At 33.2% G+C, this 24,037-nt stretch overlaps 1 protein-coding gene across 1 annotated transcript in view; it reads left to right on the top strand.

Moving 5' to 3' along the window:
• Positions 1-23,361, top strand: part of LOC129756515 (cysteine-rich hydrophobic domain-containing protein 2) — a 34,249-nt gene extending 10,888 nt beyond the window's left edge. The window contains exon 4 of the mRNA XM_055753424.1: positions 23,085-23,361. Within this exon, the coding sequence (XP_055609399.1) occupies positions 23,085-23,252 (168 nt within the window). The 3' untranslated portion in view covers positions 23,253-23,361. The remainder of the gene's footprint in view (positions 1-23,084) is intronic.
• Positions 23,362-24,037: the final 676 nt, after the last annotated feature.

The raw sequence follows: 24,037 nt of genomic DNA, 5'->3' as shown, positions 1-24,037 counted from the left end.
AAAATTATTACCTACAGCATCAATCAAACTGCTGAATGAAGGATTATGCCTGCTTAATGATGGATTCTATGAAATGAGGAGTGATTTTGAATTACATTTGATGAGTTTCGAACCGAGGATCCCGCAGCAGCCTTTATCTTTCCTTGCGCCTTTACCATTTCGACCACTCTTGATGCTGATAAGATGGGTGAAAATACCCGTACTTCAAGTACTGTTCGGGTCCCACCATTTTTGTTTATTGCTTCTGTGCATTAATAATGCTGATTTAAAACTAAAAAGCATTATAAATGTTGATATAATGCTTGTTAACTTTATATACTAGCTCTATATGTGCATATAGTGCTATCATTAGTGCTAATTTTTTATTGCTTCTATGCATTAATAATGCTTATATAAAACTAAAAAGCATTATGAATGCTGATATAATGCTAACTTGCATTAGAAATGTTGATTTAATGCTAACTTGCATTAGAAATGTTGACTTAGTGCTGATTAAGGGGTATGGCTTAATGCTTATGGTTACTTGGGTAGAACAGATTCTATTGATAAATTTGAAACGGAAAACCGGTTAAATCATCTAATTATTTCTTTTTCTCAAATTCTGCAAGTAAATTGCATCAAAGAAACTAAGAAACTAATAAAGTGTCAAAAAAAGTGATATTTGTGAACAAAATACTAGATTTTCAATCTTAAAATTGCTTCAAGCTCCACCGAGTTCCACGCTAGTTTTATATGGAAATGATTCCTCTTAATACCAAAAATAAAATCCACATTGGCTGATGGTGCGAAAATTTGCGCAATTCGAACCACTTTGCTTTGAAAATCGTTAATATATTACACTAAATGCTTTCTGCAGCGCTTCAGCAATTTCAAAACACATCATAATGTACTAAGCGATTGTAGAACTTAACATTTTACAACTTTGTTTCGAAGACTGAAAATTGTTTTGTCTTACCTACAACGTTTCAGATTTAAAAAACTGTTTTTTCAAGGTATTTTTCTTAATTTCATTGTAACTCCTTAGAATGAAATTGTAGAACTTTGACTTGTTCAGCAAAGTTATGTATTTTGTTAAGATAAACAACTTTGTAGAAGAAACCAAAGCTCTAAAATGCTTAACAAAAAAGTTAGCATTTTTATCTTGCTATTGGTGGACCCCTCGACTCTGTATTCACTTTCAAAGTATGCGCCTTGTAAAACTATGCAATGTTGTCGAAGACACCAAAAGTCTATCTTTTCATCCCTGGGCGCTATTAATTTAGTTCCGCTAGATTGATGTTCTGTACCAGTGTGCAATGGTTGCTACTCCGTGATTGATTGAGGCCATCAATTTTGTTCAGAGGTCAAATGAATGGTGCCTGGGATTGACAAAACATTCACAATGCCCAAAACTGATGCTCTCTCTTTACACGTCAATAACGGCGCCGGCCACGTCCTAGTAGTCAATAGATAGTTATCAAAAATAGAGAGAGGAATGCCAGAAATAAATTTGTGCTTTAGGACCGAGGTCAGCTTTGCATCCTAGCAAATAATTTGGTTTTGGAGTGTTGGTGGAAGGATATGAATGATCAGGAAACACTTTTGACCAGTGCCTTTTTAGTTTTTAAATCCTATTCTCGAAATCTTGATTGAAGTTCCTAAACTAAAGAACTAAAATAAAAACTGAGGTTATTACAATACTCCTTTTCCTAGCTTTGAGACCTTCATAGAAAATCAAAATTTAAGGATTTTTTTGTATCCGTAGCATAAGTTAATGATCAGAAATATTTCAGTTCAGTTGATCTTTGTTGAAACTAACTTTTTCCCTCAATATGATTCTATTTGTGGAGTGGCATTGTTATTAAACTACAAGGAATCAGATGAACTGTTTCCTTTTGTGGTTGAGGATTATACGAAATGCTTCTATAAATATATTCAATTTTTTAATCAACCAAAACTAGGAAATTTAAGCTGTTTTGATTTAAAAAAATTAAAAAATATTTCTGCTTTGTGTTATATTTAAACTGAAATTGAGAAATTTATATAACCCTCAAACATGGTCAGAAACAGAAAGCTGAAGTCTTGGAATTAACTAAATAGATTTTAGACACTCTTTCAAAATCCTTTAAAAAAGACTACAACAACAACTAAATACATAAAATTTACGGTTTGAGCCATTTTTTTCAAATTAAAACCACTTACTATTTGGAATATAATAAAAAACAAGTAATATAATATTGAGTTGTGTGAATAGTGTGTGAACTCTATGATGACTATTTTTTTTATACAAGTAGTTTTATTTATCTAATAATAATTTCAATTGCGCACTTAGTGTCTGTCATTTCTAGTCTTATGGTTTAGCCAAAAGTGTGAAAAAGTACATTTTTGATTGATTTCATTTTTAAATATTGATTATCTGTATATAACTTTCCTTGAATGAAACTACAAATTGAGTTCGAACAATTGTTTTTAAACTTTCTGAAATATGAATAATGGATTGATAAATCCTAAATATACTCCACTATCAGCCGGAATTTTGTATGCCCATAAATTATATGCATGTTACCAAAATTATTATAGATAGCTATGCAATATGATGATTATTCAATTTGTTTTTTTTTAACTCTATTTACAATAAGGTAATAAAAATATTTCAACAATAATAAAGCATCATTGCTTTAAAGTATGTATAACAAAACAAAAAGTCAATAAATAGAGAAAATCTGTCATATTTGTGTCTTCAACCTTACCAGTTTAACATGGGTAATTTTACAACGAAAATGCTTCAGAAGTTGAAAACTCATCTTATAAATTCAATAATTACAGTGCTCCACAAGTTTTAAACTTCTATCTGAACATGAATGCAAACATTGATCAAGTGAAATGGTTCGTTGAATAATTCTAGTGAAATGCATATGTATTTTGTTCATTGCAGCTTGGCATAAAGCCGTCAAAAATTCATTTTTCAGCCATATTCCTAATTTTTAATCTGAAATAAATAATAAAATATCAAGATTCAAAGTAAATAAATTTTCAAATGTAACATCGTACACAGGTCAAAATAGAGATACAAGATCGTTGAGTAAACTAATTATGCTTAAACATATTGCTTTCATAGAAAATCGAAAACTTAGGTGGTTTAAATAAGATTTGTGTGAATTTGTTTTAAACTAACATTTGACTCCTTATGACACTCCCTATTAAAATATTAGCATACTAACTTGAATGCAACTTGAGGTAACTCTGGGTATTTTTTACTCACTAGGTGGCAGTGTAAAAAGCATTATTTTTCGAGCAGATAATTCAACGAATCAGAACAATGTGCTCGAATAGCATTTTCCTAATTCTAGCGTTTAAAATTCCAAATTTCTGAATTTGTAGTATGCAATATGAATTGCTTAAGTACCATCAAGACGCCATTCACCGCCCAGTTAAGCGGTTTTTCAACTTCAAACATGTGTAATAAAAAACGACGGCAGATTTTTATTCGCTTTCTTCTCCAATACATCCCAAAACTGCTCTACTTTAAATAAAAAATTTAGTGGAATGCGAAAAATGTACGCTTTTCAAAATAATTAACTAAACTTTGGGGTGTTCAACTGGCCCTATTACCGCCCACTCGACTTTTCCGGGTATCGATAATGTTTTCTCAAGGAAAAACTATCATAACAACACGGAAACTGTTCTTTTTAGTATTTTCCATACAACGAGCTGTCAAAACCATATTTTGGCTCTTTAGAGAATACATTTTGTGATTTTTTTTCCGCAAATTTAGTACAAATTTTAACAAAGTGCGTTGACTGACAAAATGATGATTCCCGGCAAACAACCTCAAGTAATCGGTTACTTTCAGCGATAAAACATCATTTTCTAACATAATCAAACTAAATGCTTCTTACAATTTACACATTTAACACAATACATGCCTTAAAAACAAAGAAATTGTGCGTGACCGGTCATTAGGAACCCACACTTTTTTTTATACACCAATTACCGCCCATCACTAAACGCTTCAAAAAACAACAACTATTGAAAAAATCGAAAATTTTTTGATGCAAATCTATTCTACGAAAATAAAACTATCGTTTCAAGTCGATTTTAGGTCTAATAGGTACTATCTAGTAAACAAAAACCCTTTTTGGCCTAGGAGTACAGTAATGCCTAGTTCGCTAACAGGCGTCGAATTCAATAATTTGACCGGAAACGAAAAACCAAATATTTTATTTCTGGCTATAGTTAGCATAATTAAGTGATGTTTTTTCAGTGAAATGATCGAACAATAATGCCGACACAGAACACAGGTCTTATATTTGGAGAAAACATACCAGTTTTTTCAAAATACACACAAAAGGGTGATTTTGGGCGGTAAATGGTGTCTGGGCGGTGAATGGCGTCTTGATGGTACATATGCACCTATATGTAGTTGTGTATAATTAACTAATTGCATGAAAAAAGTTGAAAGGGAAAAGACAAAATTGTACTTAGCTCTGCATTTTATCACCCGATGTTCTACCGAACAACCGATTCCAAGAACGGCAACGCTAGTCAGGACTCAAACCTTTCGAACAACTTCTTCAGCACCATCTACATTTATTTTGATCACTTTCATAAAACGTTTTCAAAACGTTTTGTCATCACCGCACTCGCCCACCATCTTCGAACCAAATACCAATCCTACACTTTGAACAGCACATTACACCTAATACTAAGCATTATTTCCATGAACTTCATAATCCATAGTAGAACGTAAACTTCACTCATCGACTCGACACAAAATTTTAACTTAAAATATTAGAAATATATTTAAATTCTCAAAAAATCTTCGCTCGTTTAAAAGACGCGTTGGGTACATAACAGTGTTCCCAAGAAACTTGATCATAAAGCAGGCAGTTATCTGTGATTTTAATAAAAATCTTGCAAAAGATCAAGTTCTTCATATATCTATGTTAGAATGAAAAACACCGCTAGTAGCTTCTATTTCTTTCTGGCATTATGTTCAAACAAAATAAGTTCCATGAAATAAATGTTATGAGATTCAAAAAATCTTTGAACATGGTTAACTTAACAGATTAACTTGTTTTATTAAAAAATTCATAAGGTTTTCATAGAAAATTAATTAATAAAATTAATTAAATTATTTTAATAAAAAACTGCCCTTATTGAAATTTCCACCTCAAAAAATGTCACTAGAAAATCCAAATCGAACCCCGTGTTCACATAAAACCTCACCAAATAGACTTTGAACTGAATTACAAAATTAAATAAATTCAAATATGTACAAGGTCTCATGCAAAATTTGGGTCAGATTATTCTAAGGAAAGGGCTTGAGCAACGCACCTGAAGTTTGTATGGAATTATGTAGATTTTGTTCGGCATGATAAAAAAAAACCGTTTTTCGTCAATAATTTAGGTCTTTATCAACCAATTTTTCTTTTAATTTGAGTTTTTTAAAGCTTTGATAATGACAATATTTCATTTGAGGAACGCGTTTCGATTAGAGTTATCATAAAACAGCTATAACGTTCAAAATTAGCGTCGATTAACGATCATTCAGGTATTTTTTGTATTTGACCCATCAGAAGCTAATTTTTGAAACCCAAAAACCTTTTTAACTAAACCATTGTCGAAATGGGATCTTGAGATAAACAATTTGTCATAATGAAAGTTTTGTGAATGACTATAATTAAAACAAATCAGCCGATAGGGACTTCAGAAATTGGTGCATAACTTGGTTTTTCATGTCCTTCAAAACCCAATTTCTCATAATTCCATACACATTTTAGGCTCATTGCGCCCTCTATTTCTGTGGGCCAATCCCCAAATTTGGCACTGGACTTTGTGTGAGGCCTAGGATCTATTTAAGCTTGCAACTTATAAGATTTTCATTAGATGGCTGATTTAGGCACTCTAGTGTCGATTAACTATCTTTTAAAAGATCGAAGGCTTTGAAATTATCATTTATTTTTCCTTTCCTTTGCAACTAAAGATTAAAAAGATTCAGAAACACATTTCAATGCTTTTACGAATAAATATTTCCTAGTTTTGGTTTTGTCCTAAATAATATTCACATGATCGCACAAAAAAACTTCGAATAAAATTGATGTGAGCAGTGTTGCAAACCTTATCTGCTTATATGGGCCTTTGAGATTTAATTCCTTTTAATTTTTAGGAATAAATGGATCGATTTCATCACCAAATCACATTATTTATTAATTTTTTAAGCATTTTATGTAAATTAAGCATTCATTTTAAGATTATACTTTGATTTAGTTCATGTAGCTAACCATAAAATTTCGTGACGTCACAACGCTTTGAAAAACCCTGCTTTAAAAAAATGGTGCGTTGTGACGTCACGAAACTGAATCGCTCTGAAATAAATTGAAATCAAAATTTGAAAAAATCAAAAACAGCGATTTGTTGGTTGTAATGAATCGATACTTTCCTGAAATTTTCATAAAATTTGATCAAATAGAAGAGCAGAAAAATGTGGCGTTGTAAAAAAAAACTGAAAAGTGGAAAAAGAGGCGCGTTGTGACGTCACGATTCCTTTTGCTTATATTTTGTTAACTTTTTATTCTATACAAATATTTTTGGTTTCAAATTGTAGAGAATTAAATTTTGACCTTATAATGTTCAATTTTTGTCAATGTGCGATATGACCTGTAAAACTTACATACAATATACCAAAAAATTGTTTTGCAAACGTTGTGACGACACGCTGGAATGGGTCATTTGCTTTTAAATTTTGCAAGCTTGTTAAGCAGCTCATAGTGTTCGTTATTATAACAAATTGTCCTATTGGTTGTTCCATAGCAATTTGAACTGCCTTTCTAATTGCTAGAAGCTCGGCAGTGTAGATGGAAGCTGCATGGCATAGCTTGTGTGTTGCGAATAGAACATTGAAATTGTTAACGACAGCATAGCCAACATTTGCTAAACTCTTCGAGCCATCGGTTGCCAACAGTAACATGCCTTAATATTTTTCGTCTAGCAAGTTCAGCACTTATTCCCGTACGCTTTCCTGGTAGGGCTGGGAGATAAGGCAGACACCGATAGATCTACTGCAACCCCATATTTTCGCACATTTGGCTGAAAAAGGTAACACGAATGGGTTTGTAGGGTATTCTGTAATGGAAAAAAATCGTTTAATTCACGAATGGTTTGCTGAAATCCAGTATTTGTTGATCCGGATTCCATAGCAGGTTAAACATAAAGTTCATTCGAGGTTTGTAGATGAGCTCGCTTGTTGATAAACCGCATGACCGCCATTTCTCTCCTGTATTTTATAAGGGTATATACGTACGATAGTATTGACGAAAAATTGGCCTCAGCCATAACCTCAAATTTTGATTTGCTGGCGGCCTCACCAGTGATACTAGGTGCGTTACTCAAATCAGTATTTGCTTGTTTTAAACTAATTATAATATTTCTGAATTGATTAATTTTTTTTAACTATCAACAGCTAAACGTTTGAATTCATTACGGGGCGTCCATAAATGGATGAAGATAAGCTATCTTTTGCTAATGAATGTTCAAGGTGAATTAAAAACATCTGAAATATATTTTCATATACTGCTCGGTAGATTAAAAAAGAGTTGTTCCTAACTTCTAAACGAATGCAAAATCATTCACTGTTACAAACAAGCTTAAGTGAAAGCCCCGTCTTTGTTGAATTTGAAAACAATCGCCTGCATGCTCTGACTATTTTAAGCAAATCCACATAATTCGCTTCTTCGCTTAAGTGTGCGATACAGTAAGTTGTTCTTTCGTTCAGATAAATGATGCGTTTAATTTCACATTCGAATATAAATCTACGGGAAAGTTGCAAATTCTCAGTACTCATGAAAAGGTTTTTTAAAAACAATGCTTTTAATTGCATAATCATCGTTTTCCAAATATCAATGCACTTGGCAGCCCTGAACACCCAAAAAAAATCAAAACACGAACATCTGTGTATCACTTTTCCACAGGGCTAATTTGTCGATTTTAGTACCGGAAAATCGCGTTTATAGTGCGCCCTTCTCAAAAATCGATTCTGTTCTCCCATGGTTTGAGGTTAGGGCTGAGGCCTTCTGTTAAAGTGGTGTTCGTGTAGAACTGTCTATATATCCTAATAGGACTCAATCCAGCTAGGACTTCTAGTGACCCAGTATGTGTAGTTTTTGTTTATCCTAAACATACACGGATACATGCCCATTGGATTTTGTCCAACTTAAGGGTGTCCTGTTGATTCATTTTGGCCATGAACACGGAACCATATTCGATGATTTATCGAGCGTCATCCTTATAAACCTTGATTATTTAGGATTAAGGATGAGCACCCCAGGATTGTCCCGAAATGCAACGTAGAAAATTGATGAACGGAGTAATTTTCTTCTTGGTTTTTGATATGTGAAGACTCCATGAGAGATTCCGCGTAAGGTGCATTCCCAGCAGCTTGAGCATTATAATGTATTGTACAGGTTGCCCATGGAAGAAAATATCAGGAGTATGTTCAAGCTGCTGTTTGGAAATTATCAAACACTTGCTCTTATTAGGTGATAGTTCAAATTCTAGATCTGTAATGCCTTGAGCTAGAGAGTCCACTGCTTCCTGTAACGCATTACAGCATTCGTTCAAATCTCGACCTCTCATCGCTACAGTTGTGTCGTCAGCGTAGTTAATTTTGATGACACCTTGAGGGATGCTATTTAAAAGTCTGACTAGCATAACATTTAAACATATGGGGCTTAGTGGTAAACCCTGTGGTAAACCTTTCCACGTGGCTCCCGTTATTGTGTTGAAGTGTTTTAGCTCTGTTGATGAAATCCTTTCCTCAAACAGCATGTAAATGTTACAAACAGTGCACTCAGGAACTTGTAAAGCACTGTGTTCATTGATGAGAAATTCCACTTGGACATTATCGTAAGCACTTTTTCTGTCTATGCTACAAAGCCCGACATGTTCATTGTAGCATAGTGCTCTTGTTGACTCTCCGATCAGGGGAAAAAGGGCATCCATGGTTCCTTTCCCTTTACGGAAACCATATATTCCGACGGGAAATTTAGGTTACTTTACTGAGAACCACTCCAGTTTTTTTCTTCACCAACAGCTCAAAGATTTTTCGGAAGCATGACGCGAAGGAGCAATAGGCCGAACTCCTGACACCGAGTTAATGTCCTGCTCTGGTTCAGGAAATAGCAATAATTTTGAATATGTTATGCTGTTGACAACGAATTACTTCACCAAAGTTGTCACCAATGGTACAAAAACGTAGCAAAATGACTCAAAATCACTCGCACAGCTCTTGTGAGTACAGGTTTTTGAAAATTTCTGTGAAGCCTTTCATAAAACTTTTTTAAACAAACCAGAATGAAACAATCGTGTTGTAAACAAGCTTGCGAATTTTGATTTTTTTTGCCCGAGTCGATTTTTTCTTTGACTCCATCTGCTGCCTGAGTTGGGTAGAGAATCCGCTCAAGCTAACCAGCACAGAGCCGAGTCAAATAAAATCACCACTCTTAGGTCTCTTGCTCAAGATCAACTCACCTACTCATCCGAGTGGTGAGTTTAGCAGACTCCCGAGGAGCTTGAGTCTGATGGTAAAAAAAATCCGTAGAGTAAAAACCGCTCACAGGTAGACTGATTTTAAATCCTTGAGTCACTTCCATCTGTACCGTTGAGCCCGTCAACACGTACGCCGGAGCATCGTATCGTTGCTTGTGTACCTGCAGGAACATTTTTACATTATTTATTTTTTCCTTACCTGTTTTTCCATCAGCACTTTTCAGTGCTAAAATTATTTTCATTTTCTTTTATTCATATTTTCTCTTTTCTTTCCAGCATGGGGAAGTCATCGGCCGGCTCAAGAGCTGGTAGAAAGCGAAATTGCCGAAACTAATTCAGGTCCATCGCCCAAAAAAGTTGAAATTTTCCAATTCATTCGATGTCCTTCATAACATCGGTGATGAGGAAATAATTCATATTTAATTCTGATAAGAGTACTAAGAAACCTTCTTCTTCTTATACTCTTAAAAAACGAAAAGGTTCCACCAATTACGGTCACGATTCCTGACTTCAATGCTTTTCGAAAAGAAATCGTCACTTCCGTCAAGGATGTGAAGATTTCTTTTCAGATCGGTCGAAGGGGAACTGCTCGTATTTTGGCGGAATCTTTTAATGATTTTCAAAAAATTTTAAATTATTTGAATAATAAAAAAACATCAATTTTTTACTTACGACACAAGAAGTGATCGTCCTTTTAAAGTTGGTACTTCGTGGTCTAACCGGCGATCAGACACCGGATGAGATCACAAACTGAATTAAATTCTTTGTTAGGTTTTTCTCCGATTCAAGTAATTCAAATGAGGAAAAGAACCAACACGAATAATATCAGTAGTGTTGGTTTTGCTCCTGAGCTTTATTTTGATCCATTTTAAAAAGGATCAAGTTAATAATTTGCAAATTCTTGAAAAGGCTCGTCTTATGTTTCATTGTCGAGTCAAATTCGAACCTTTTCGAAAATCTTCAACCAATTTCCTTCAAAACATCACGCAATGTCGTCGTTGTCAAGCTTTTTGTCACGGCACTAAAAATTGTAGAATGAAATGCCAGATGCATGCTTTGCGGCTCATTCGATCATGAAAAATCTAAATGCCTTTTTGGTGGTGTGATAAGCCACAAACAGAATTTTTCAAGTGTGCAAATTGCGCAGGTAATCATTCCTCGAATTCGCTAGACTGTCCCATCAGGGCAAAAAATTATTGCTTCTAGGAAAAAATCCCAAAGTTTCCAGAAAAGTTTCTTCTCCTCTTTCCTCTTTTTCGTCTTCACACGTCGGGCCGGCAAACAACCTGCCTGTTCGCGGTCAGCCTCGGCCTACATTGGAATCACGGTCTGGGTAATACCCGAAGTGTTTTTAATGTTACCTGTGCTGATTCTGCGCCACAGACTCGTTGTTTATCGTTCTCAGAGAGGTGGGTTGAAAATGGGTTTCCCTCTTCAGGTTTAACTAATAAAAATGGGAAAAAACCAAGTCTCAACGTTCATGCGAAGGCTTGGGAAAATCCCCGAAATTCAAATACTTGTTCTTCTCCTTCATTTTCTGATCCTAACAATTTTGTTGATTTGGGTGAGATTACTGAGGAAAAAATTAAAATTTTTTGCATCAAAATTTAATGGAAATGATAGCAACTATATGTTGAAAGCAAATTCAATGTTTGAAGCTTTCCAAACTTCTTTTAATTATGCTAATAAAATTATTATGACTTTACGATTCCCTCATGGATCCAAATAGATGTTTAAATATTATGAATTGGAAACGCTAGATCTTTGCTGGCTAACCAAGATGAATTCTTTTTATTTTTTGAAAACTCAAAACATAAATATTGCTGCCATCACTGAAACTTTTTTAAAGCCGGACAATAACTTGAAAAGCAATGCTTTCTTTAAAATTTTGCGAAATGATCGACTTGATCGACAAGTTTTGCGAAATGATCGACTTGATCGACAAGGTGGGGGTGTAGCTATTGTCATCAATAGTCGTCTCAAATTTAGACTTCTTCCTTCTTTCAATACCAAAGTCTTAGAAACAATTGGAATTGAATTAGAAACGTCTATGGGGAAAATTATAATTATTGCCGCATATTTGCCTTTTCAATGCAGCGGTGAACAGAAAAATTTTTTGAAGGGAGATTTACAAAAACTCACCAGAAACAAATCTAAATTTTTTATTATTGGTGACTTTAATGCAAAACACCGATCTTGGAATAATATTTCATCAAATTCAAATGGGAATATTTTATTTAATGACTGCTCTGCAGGTTATTATACTGTTGAATATCCTAATGGGCATACTTGTTTTTCTTCGATTAGAAATCCTTCCACAATTGATTTGGTTCTAACGGATTTAGGCGAGCATTGTAGTCAATTAGTTACTCATGCGAACCTCGATTCAGACCACCTTCCAGTAACTTTTTCTTTATCTCAAAGTCCCGTTGAAAACCCTTTAAAATCAACTTTTAACTTTCAAAAAGCTGACTGGGAGCGATATAGGAATTTTATTGAACGTAATTTAGATGTAAACGTTCCACTGAATTCAATTGAAGATATTGATTTGGCTGTAGAAAATTTGACAACTTCAATAGTCAATGCTAAAGCCGCTTCAATACCCAAAGTTAAACATAAATTTAATCAACCTTTAATTGATGATGATCTTCAGTTTTTGATACGACTGAAAAACATTCGTCGACGCCAATATCAACGTACTAGGGATCCTTATTTGAAATTTATTTATTGCGACCTTCAAAAAGAGATCAAACGTCGTTTAAATTTCATCCGTAATGAAAATTTTGCTAAAGCAGTAGAGGACATAAAACCCTACTCAAAGCCGTTTTGGAAATTAACTAAAATTCTGAAAAAGCCCCAGAAGCCAATTCCTACTTTGAAAGATGGGGATAAACTTCTTTTAACTAACGCAGAAAAAGCTCAAAAATTAGCCCAACAGTTTGAGTCTGCTCATGATTTTAATTTAAACGTTGTTAGTCCAATTGATGCTCAAATTTCCCTTGAATTTGATGATATTTTTTCTAAGCAAAATGTATTTGAAAGTTCCTGTGAGACAAATATTGATGAACTTAAATTGATTTTCAAAAAATTTAAAAATATGAAAGCTCCGGGGGAAGATGGGATTTTCTATATTCTTATTAAAAAGTTGCCTGAAAGCACTTTAAATTTTTTAGTTAAAATCTTCAATAAATGTTTTCACTTGGCTTATTTTCCCAATAAATGGAAAAATGCCAAAGTAACTCCAATTTTGAAACCTGGAAAAAGTGCTTCAGAGCCTTCAAGTTATCGACCAATTAGTTTGCTTCCTTCTTTAAGTAAACTATTTGAGAGAGTTATTTTGAATAGAATGATGATTCACATTAATCAGAATTCTATTTTCCCCGATGAACAATTTGGTTTTCGTCATGGACATTCTACTACACATCAACTCTTGAGTGTAACTAATATGATTAACGCTAGCAAATCTGAAGGTTATTCAACTGGTGTTGCTCTTCTAGATATTGAAAAAGCTTTTGACAGTGTTTGGCACAAAGGTTTAGTAGCTAAATTAGCTCGATTTGATTTTCCTGTATATCTCACCAAAATTATTCAAAATTATTTGACTAGCCGAACCTTACAAGTAAGCTATCAAAATTCATGCTCTGAAAGGACTCCCATTAGAGCTGGGGTCCCTCAGGGCAGTATACTTGGGCCGATTTTATACAATATTTTTACTTCTGATCTTCCTGATGTACCAGAAGGAAAGGGTAGAAGATTGTTTGCTGATGATACTTTGCTTTCAGCCAAAGGTCGAAATTTACGGGTGGTACGCAGTAGATTGCAACAAAATTTAAATTCCTTTTTGAATTACTTGAAAATGTGGAAAATTTCTCCTAACGCTTCCAAAACTCAACTTATTTTATTTCCCCATAAGCCAAGAGCTCAATTTTTAAAACCTAATGAAAATCATTCCATAACTTTTAATGGGGTTTCATTAGAATGGTCTAATCACGTGAAGTACTTGGGACTTACACTTGATCGGAATCTTACTTTTAAAAATCACATTGAAGATATTCAATCTAAATGTAATAAATACACTAAATCTCTTTATTCTCTCATCAACAGGAAATCCCGACTGTGCCTGAAGAATAAGATGCTTATTTATAAGCAGGTTTTCCAACCAGCGATAATGTATGCAGTTCCGATTTGGTCTAGCTGCTGCGCGACCAGGAAGAAAGCCATCCAGAGGATTCAGAACAAGGTTCTGAAAATGATTTTGCGGCTTCCACCTTGGCACAGCACCGAAGATCTTCATCGGATTGCGGGCATGAATCGATCGAAGAGATGGCCAACAAAATCATCTCCAACTTCAGAGGCAAATCGATGCAGTCTTCCATCGCAGAGTTTCGTTCTCTCTATAATTAGTTTTAATTTAGGATGGTTTTAGTTTTTAGTAGTAAGTTTAAAATATTTTTTGACATTACAGGATGTTCTCCTACATAAAAATACTTGATTGCACTCAGCAAAATTAATTCAAATAAATAAATTATAGTGATTAATAAACTATAGGGCTCTGGACAGTTCATCATTGAACTGAACACCTAATTTAATGTAATAATGTAATATAAATGTAATGATGAATTGGTACAAATAAAGACATATTTAAAAAAAAAAAAAAAATCCTTGAGTCGGGAAGAGTCCTTTGGTTTTGACTCGCTTGAGTATTTTTTTTTGACTCGCTTGAGTATTTTTTTTTGACTCGCTTGAGTATTTTTGTTCTGACTCCGATTTTTTTCGGGCAGCTTGATTTTTTTTAAATTTTGACTCAAGGTTTTTCTGGCTTGCTTGAGTCGTTTCATTTTGACCGGCCTGCGTCGTTATTTCTACTCGCTTGAGGCGTATGGAATTTGGATTCGGGCTCGGCTCGTCGTTCGTGCGGAGTGCACTGGTAGAGAAGATTAATTCCTTTACCTGTATCATACAGGCTGTATATACTAGGGCAGGCGTTTGGGTTTGGTTTAAATTAAAATTGTTCTATTCGCGCTGTTTGCTTGCGTCGCTGATTCTAGTGCGTTATAAAAATTACAAGAGAGTCATAAATTTCTGTCTGTAAACTGTTATAGAAAATGAAGCCAATTATGTTTATGATCAAACGTTAATGCAATTATTTATTATGGTCCATATTCAAATTATCAAAACTGATAAAAACTTTGAACTTTGATTGCAAAATTGAATTTTGATATTTTGGAAACTGTAATTCAAGATTCAGAAGTCACTTTGAAAATTTCTAAATTTTACATTTTTAATACAAATTATATGATTTACAATTATTGTAACTCAAGGTTAAAATTCAGCATTCAAAATTCAACCTACAAATTTCTTAACTTACAAATTTCTTAAATATAAATTTCAAATTCCAGAATTGAAATTCAAAATTATAAGGCAAAATCAAGAATAAAAAATCAAAATTACAAATTTAAACACTGCATTTCAAATTTAACATTCAAAATTCGAAATTCAATGCATATTTGAAATTCAAAATTTAAAATCAGAGATTTGAAATTTTAAATTAAAAATCCGAATGTTTAAATTTAAAATGTAAAAACTTAGAATTTTCTTAATTCATATATTTCAATTCTTTATTGAATATTCAAAATTTAAAAATTATTACAGTCTCATGAACATTTCTAGATCACGAAGAATATAAAATAAGTGTCTGGAAGTAACTCATAACTCATAATTTGGTTTAAAATCCAAAAAAAAAAAAACTCATAACTCCTTAATGAAGAATGTATAATTTAGAATTAGTTTCCTTGCTTGATACTAGATTTTTATATTTTGTTCAAAGTTTTGTTTTCTCAATTTTGATTCTAAATATTTTTATAAATTTTAATCTTTCGCTTACAAAAAAAAAAACTTAAAAAAAAAAAATAGGTCAAAGAGGTTTGAACTCACATCCTATAATTGCATCGATCATGAAGAAATAACATGAATCCTACGATCTGATCTATCTCAGCAGTTATCGCTTGGCAATCAAAATTTCTAATGCGTACGGCAATCCAATTTGATCTGCTATTGCATTGCGGTAATTTCTGGCACACAACCTGTTTGCTTATCTTCTTATTTAGTACTGTTTGGTACAGTGAGATCTTGATAATGATTGATATTAATGATTGATGATAATTAATGATGATTTTCATTTAGTACAGAATGTTTTTGAAATCTGGCCACTGAGTCGGTGGATAAAAACTGATGGGGGTTAGTAACTAAATTATTAATACCTTTATGTATTTTTATATTATTTCCAATTCAAATTTCTATTTGGTTTAGTTTCAAACATTCTGAATTTAAAAAAAAAATACAATCAACAATCAAGTGGAAATTTATTTCGAAACATTTCAAACCTATGTCGGCATAATTCCAGTTTCCACTCATTTTAACACAAGCAAGTAACAATCAATTGTCTAAGACCGTACTCATTTGCTCAATACTTTCTTCCCTAAAATGAACAAATAACCTTTTTTATTTGAGTCTTGGGGATCAGAGAGGCACCCTTTACCCCATTTTAACCCTTCGTTTCATAAAGTAACAAATTTGCAACAATTAATGTATGGAAAAAGTGAAAACTCGTAGGGTAACGGACTTATTTTGGACCGGGTACATATTTTGGACCACCTTGTAGCTTTTTTCCAATCTTTTTCTCATAAATCATGCTTATCATGAAAACTTTGAACAAATATAGTTAAAGCTATTTCTTATGATTCTAATCACATCTAAGTTTCCAATTAAATAAACTGATAAGTGATAGAAAATTGAAAACAAAGTTTTGATTTCTGACAGTTGGACCAAATCAAACCCGTTTCAAGAGGACGTGCCATTATTGGAGTCAACTTTGAAGAAGTTTTCTGCCTAGCTGTGATGAATTTAACAACTACAAACATGTTCACAGCTATGATAAAACACATGAAAACTAGTTAGCAAGCTTGAAGAACCAGAAAAACTTGTTTTGTATCGCAATTTGACCCATGTCGAAATTAGGTCCAACTTAATTCCTTAGGGACTTATTTTGGACCACCCAACATAACCTGAGTATTTAACTCGCTGTTAAATGTTCATGAACGTAATAAAACGTTGTACGGCGATATGAAAATAATTATGCACACTATTATAATCGCTTATTATAAATAAAATTTGGTCTTTTGAGCATTATTTTATTTAATCAACTCGCTAAAGCCTAAACCCGCCTTTAGAAGGGGTTCACTTCAATTGGCATAAAACAAAGTAAATCATTGTTTTTACTTACTTTTTGTGACTTTTCTTCAAAGCACGTTAATCTTACAATCTACATTAATGGCAACTGTTTGATAAGCAGTTGTCGAAAGCTACAGCTTAAGAACATGAGAATTGCTATTTTTTCAGCCCCTGTGGTTATGCAATCTATGAAAAAAAAAAAACTGTTGAAGAATTTACTCCAACAATAATTTATTTTCGTTGGACCAAAGGTTTTCAAAGATATAACTGAACTTTTGCGAATTTTTCAACAACAAAAATCTGATTAAAGATAGTTAAAAAGATTGCATAATTCTCGCATATTTTTATCATTTTTGAATCTGTGTATTCTACAGAACTGAAGCCAATCCAAATCCACTAAAGTTTTGGAAGTCAAAATGCATCAATTGATGTCGCGGAGTTGTTGATGTCAGACATTACTAACGTATCAATGGATCGCCTGAAGGAAATTTGCGTTCCAAAAATTGGTCCTAAAGATACAAAAAACGAATTTCGTCGAGAATGCAGTGTGCTGTCGGAATTTTCAAAACATTTTAATCACATTATAAAACGGAGGAGTTTTTCTGTTCTTACTATATTCTTATCGAAAATTACTGTTTTAAAGGACAAGAAGTAGTAGAAAAACAGATGGTTGAAGTAGAGAATATTTAATAAACAAAGGTACCTAAATAGAGATTGGGGGAAAATAAAGAAAGTTAGTCCAAGAGTTGATTAATGTGAACAACCAAAACTTGTCTACAAGTTTAAGAAAGGAAAAGATTAACTGAATTATTCTCATAATTGCGCCTCAATCATTGTCATAAATAAAGCAAAATTTAGAATAAACACTTATTTAGTATAAGGGTGGTCCAAAATAGGTCCAAAGGGTGGTCCAAAATAGAAACCTGGTGGTCCAAAATACCGACCAGAGTTATGATCGAAGAAACGAGTTTTTAGGCTTGAATCGTGTTATTTTGCAACAAACGACGATATGTTTCGATAGAAAAAGTCTCGATCTTCGTAATGAATGGATACAGCAGTCAAAAATTGTAGCATGTACATTTTTATTTCAGAAAATAGCATAGGTACTTCCCAAAGCGGTCCAAAATAGGTCCGTTACCCTATTTTATTTTAATTTTTTTTTATTGTACACATAATTTCCAACTGAGGGAAAATAAAAAATCATGAAATAAAGGTTTAAATCTAGATTTTTTTTATTAAGATACAGACCCCGTTCGTTTTTGGCAACATGCCCGAACATTTTGTGTTGCCAAAATCGAATGTTGCCAAAATTGAACGGTTTTTTTTATCTCAAATTTTTTCTCTTATTTTTACAAACTAACTATTTTTATTATCATTAACGTTATTTTAATCCAATTTCCGACCATTTTTAGGATTTTTATTGGTTTATTTTTCATGTTTTTGAAGCATTTTGCGCTTTTTTTTTGTTTTGTTTATAATCTTTGTTATTTTTTGGTATTTTTGCTATTTTTGTAATTCTTCATCATTTTAAAGTTGGTTTTGTCGTTTTTAGGCTTTTGTTTGTATTTGTTTTCGATTTTTTTTTTAATTTTAATCTTTTTTTAATTTTTGAGTTTTTTATAATTTTTTCAAAAAACGTTTGTTTTTGTTGTTGTATTTTATCACCATTTCTGAACGTAAAAACGTATTTTTGGTGTTTGTCTAAATTAACTTGGTCCTGTTATAGAGAAAACTAAAAGGAAATGTCGCATCTAAAAACCGTTCAATTTTGCCACATGTGCCAAAATCGAATGTTGCCAAAAACGAACGGGGTCTGTATTTCAATTCAGTATTATTAATTAAGAATTAAAAATTTCAAGTTTTGAATAAAAAATTGAAAACCATTAATAATCATAAATTTTGTAGGTTAAATTTTGAGTTTGGAAATTAAAATTTCAAATTTTGCTTTTTGTAAATTTAATTTTGAAATTTTTATCTGGGATTACGAATTTATATTTTTGAATTTCAATTCTGTAATTTGAAATTTGTAGGTTAAGAAATTTGTGGGTTGAATTTTGAATGCTGAATTTTAACCTTGAGTTACAATAATTGCAAATCATATAATTTGTATTAAAAATGTAAAATTTAGAAATTTTCAAAGTGACTTCTGAATCTTGAATTACAGTTTCCAAAATATCAAAATTCAATTTTGCAATCAAAGTTCAAAGTTTTTATCAGTTTTGATAATTTGAATATGGACCATAATAAATAATTGCATTAACGTTTGATCATAAACATAATTGGCTTCATTTTCTATAACAGTTTACAGACAGAAATTTATGACTCTCTTGTAATTTTTATAACGCACTAGAATCAGCGACGCAAGCAAACAGCGCGAATAGAACAATTTTAATTTAAACCAAACCCAAACGCCTGCCCTAGTATATACAGCCTGTATGATACAGGTAAAGGAATTATTCTTCTCTCGAATCCAAATTCCATACGCCTCAAGCGAGTAGAAATAACGACGCAGGCCGGTCAAAATGAAACGACTCAAGCAAGCCAGAAAAACCTTGAGTCAAAATTTAAAAAAAATCAAGCTGCCCGAAAAAAATCGGAGTCAGAACAAAAATACTCAAGCGAGTCAAAAAAAAATACTCAAGCGAGTCAAAACCAAAGGACTCTTCCCGACTCAAGGATTTAAAATCAGCCTACCTGTGAGCGGATTTTTTTTTTTACTCTACGGATTTTTTTCCCATCAGACTCAAGCTCCTGGAGATTTGACTCAACTCACCACCGAAGAAAAAATCATACCTGCTGTGCTTGAGCAGATTTTCTAGCCACCGAATTTGACTCTACTCACCACTAGAGCGATTTTTTTTTCGAGCGAGTAAGCGCCGCTTGGTGAGTATGGTTCAAAAAGTAATCTTGATTTTTTTTTACTCTCGCTTAGCCTTGGGTGGATTTTTTTTTGTGTTCCGCCTCACACTCCCGTTCGTATGAGCCGATTTTTACTCGTTGAGTTGATTTTTTGCAAGCTTGGTTGTAAACATTAGACAAAAAATGTCTTATCACCGGACAGCCAAATTCAAAGTTTCTCTAGAGGTCTAAAATATTTTCGGTTTTGAATTAGAGGGTGCTATACTGCCGTTCCAAGCAAAACTATTCCCATCTGACTTTTGGGTCATTTTCAATTTTTTACTGCAAACACTCTTTTTTAGTGTTTACTTTCGAATAAAAACACAAATAAGTATACTTTATTCTGAACTTATACGAAATTTTCGTCAAGATGGTTTTCTCTATGTTGATGTTTCTACGCAAGAATGTCACACTAGAGAGAATTCTATGAAACATGCTAGTTTTAACAAAAAATTCTCTTAAAATGAATTTATACTGTTGAATATACATAATGTTATTCATCTAAAATAATACTAATATAGTGGAAAGGGGGGGGGGGGGGTGGGGGGGGGGAGTGGCGAGGGTCTAGTCGAGAATCCTTTAGTGATTTACATAGAAAAAATTTCACCAACACTTTTCGGTAAGCACTTTTTACAAGATCGATACTCGTCTATACATTTTTTATAAAAAAAAAAAATTGAACATTTTATCTTAATTACGGTTCAACTTGATTGTTTGGGAAAAATAAAAATTACGCGAGCTTTTAAAATGATAGAAAAAATGTAGCCGTGTAACAGTTTTTCATAGAACAGCATCGGTATGCGTTCTGATTCTACGCTAAAGTGTCACACAAAAAATTTTTAGCTCTTATTTTCCATTTGTTGTAGAATTTTTGCGGAAAACATTGATAAACTTGAACTATTTACTACGAAAACATTGTCGGCGAATTTTTAGTTTGAGAGAATGTGAAAGTGTAGCTGAAATTTCAATCGAGTTTTTATCGTTTGCACGTTTTTTCACATGTCACAATTTTGCTTGGAACGGCAGTATTGTTGTTGTTTTCTTTTTTCCAGGATTGGCAGTATAGAGATGAAAAATTGAAAGTTTCAAGTTAAAATCATGTTAAGTTTTGAATATTTCCTTGACTCATAAACAAATCGCATTTTTTTCGAATTTTCCTAATATTTCGTTTGAACTAACGATTTGCTGTCTTATATCTAATGTAGTCGAAAGATAATCAACGAAGACGTTTATGTGCAATTCAAATTTTACAAGCCGAAAAAACTGAGCACAATAAAAATGCAAAGTTTAGGCGATCCTCTCCGTACTACTAGGCAAAAGCTTTTGATGCCTATTATTAGTTCACCCTTTTCAGATTGGACGCAAACACCATATCCGGCTGCTATTTACTTCACTCCCATGGTGTTAAAACATTATTAGGATAATGTGTTTCGAAAAATCAATGTTGTCAATCTCTACTATTGCATATACTGAAGCGTTAGAACCCCTTTTTTAAAAAAATCGGAAACCATTTAGTGTTGCGCCCGGTTTATCCGGGTTTTCCCGGATAGATTTAGTACAAGATTAAAGAATGGCCTGACCCAGCCCGGTCGCCGGGATATTGACCAGTTTCTTGATTTGATAATTTTTAAATCAACTGCCCGGATTTGGCCAGATTTTTTATTGAAATAGCCTGGATTTTTCCGGCCAGGATACGTGCGGGAAAAATCTGGCACCTTATTTTAGAAGGACCGATTCAAGGACCATTTAACTGAATCCATCTTTTTTAAGGATATGTGGGGGTCCAATAACAGTTTTGATATAGTGGTCATCGGAACTTCTGCTAGAAAAAATTTTACTTTGAAAATGACATCCAATTTGGGCTATGCTTCGCTGTATCTCATTTTTTAATTAACCGATTTTCTAAACTTAAATTTTCATTAAACATGTTTGATATCCAAAAAATCTCAGTTTTTTCGGGACATTATTATGATGCTATGAATGTGCGCTTCGGGTCATAATCGAGGGAAAGTGATGAAGAGAGAAGATACACCAATGATCAATGAAATTGCGGAGAAATGAATGCATTTGTGTAGCCAGTGATTTAAATTGTGTTTAACTGGTTTAATTGTGTACATTCGTTCGCGAAAATGAGTAAATTCGTGTTAGAATGAGAAGAATCTTAGCTCAGAGAGATAAATTGGGCAAATTGTTGCAAATTGTGGAGTGATTGTGAAATTTTCAACATTGCCCTAAGAAATACTAGGGATTTTTTCTCTTGCTATCTACCTGTCATAATGACCCAAATAGCATTGGAAGGGTGAATGATTTCCAATTTGTTTCGGATTTATGAATTACATTGTTTATCTGAATGCTGGACTTTGGAATATTGAAAATGCTAAATCAAAATTAACAAGCTCTAATAAAAAAACTAGTAACTTCAACCGTCATTTTATCAACAAGTTGGCATTTAAAAGTTAATCTGAAGATTTTTTTGTATCAACGATTTGCCAGAACACATTATTTGTAATAAATAACTCTAGAACATGTTGAAAAAACACAAAGTACAAAAACAAAAACCTTGAGATCAACCTTGAATTTAATAAGTAAAGTAGGTTATGGGTTATGAGGAAAAGTGGCGAAACAAAAATTTAATCATGTTGAGTACGGATAATTTTTGGACATCATTTTGAGAAACCATCATCTTTAATTAAACAATAAATATGGATGAACAGATAAATGCATGTAACGTTTACATGAGTAAATTTGAACTTTTATGTTTGTATGGAAAAATGGGATATTTTGTACTGAAAATTCAGTATCATTTTGTTTCTTCTGTGGATCCGAGCCTGCTGATGGTTTTTGTGCCAATTTATAAATTTTATACATTTTTTGTGTTATAAGATACGAAGTTGCGATCTTCAACAAAGTTGTTCAGCGGAAAATTTCCTAGGGAGAATCTATAAATTGGCATAAAATCCATCAGCAGGCTCAGTTCCACAGGCGAAACAAAAATATGGTTTATTTTTCAGTTCAAAATATTTAATTTTCCCATACAAGCCTAGAAGTCCAAATTTACTCATGTAAAAGTAACTTAAAAAATCTGCAAAAAACATGGATGAGTTTTAAACCAAAACGAAACTTTTAAAATGTCATGGTTTGAAAAATTCAAATATGACCCCAAATCGACTCAGTCTATTGTACACAGAAGTATCGCTTGAAAATTTACTCTGGGTGGTTTGTCGTTTCCAAGCTTGTCCCAAACTACTCGAAGGTCAAAAATTTGTATCGGGTGATGAGATCATTTAAATGAGCCTTATTGAATGTTTTTCTAAACTGAACCATTTACATTTCCAAAAGACGTTTTTCTTAGTTCTCTAATTCTCAGAATTTTGTTCAAGCATCATCTGTAATATCGAATTTTAATAACCGTCTTTTGTTTCCACTTTCAGACCCAGCACACGATGAACAAACTGTTGGAGTGGGAAAATAGTCATCTGTACCACAAGCTCGGACTGCACTGGCGGCTTAGCAAGCAACAGTGCGATTCAAACTCAATGATGGAATACGTACTGCTGATAGAGTTTATACCGAAAACTCCGATCTATCGGCCGGATTAAGTTTTTCCTTCGTGGGAGGAAACCACCATCAACACTAACTAATATTAACTTTAGATTTTTCCTTGATTTCGTACCGCTATTGATTGTCCGGACTGGGCGTCATTCCGGATCAGATTCCGGATCAGAAGAGGCTCCCGCCAGTGGTCTCAGACTTCTATTTTTATTGGTACTAATGGAAACTAGCACGTAAATTGTACTATGCGCGTAGGTACTCAATTGTAAATGTTTTTCTCAAGTACGGTTTTAACTGCGAAGAAAAGCAAACACGCGTGTTATCGGGGCCAGGTTTTTTGAGCCTAGCAACTAATTTTGTCATAGCCATTGTTCGCGTAGACTTTTGTTAATCGTATTTGTTACACTGATGGAAATGGACAGAACACGGAACTCATCTCAACAATTAGAGCTAACATTTTTTGCTAATAAAGAAGAAAAAAAAAACAAAGAAAGCAAGAAACCTTTCCACAACCATTGTTACAAACGTTTATTGTAAAAAATGCCTATTAAAATGCAAATTTTTTTTGCTATCCAGCATCGGTAAATGGAAACGCATAATTGTGTAGTGTGGTTTTGAAAATATTGTTTTTCGAATACAAATTCGATTCGATCAGCGCTGATACAGTATTCAGAAAGGAGACGACGAAGGGCGACGGTCTATATATATTTGAAGGTCTCTTTTTTTGAGTGGCAATGTTGCGTTACCTGTTTTGAAATTTAGCAACCGCAAATGGGGTTGGAAAAGTATTGGATAACACGAAAACAAAATGAGCAAACAAGATTGAATACAA

Source organism: Uranotaenia lowii, chromosome 3 (genome assembly GCF_029784155.1).
Source record: "Uranotaenia lowii strain MFRU-FL chromosome 3, ASM2978415v1, whole genome shotgun sequence".
NCBI lineage: Eukaryota > Metazoa > Arthropoda > Insecta > Diptera > Culicidae > Uranotaenia > Uranotaenia lowii.
This window is presented reverse-complemented; position numbering and strand designations above follow the sequence as displayed.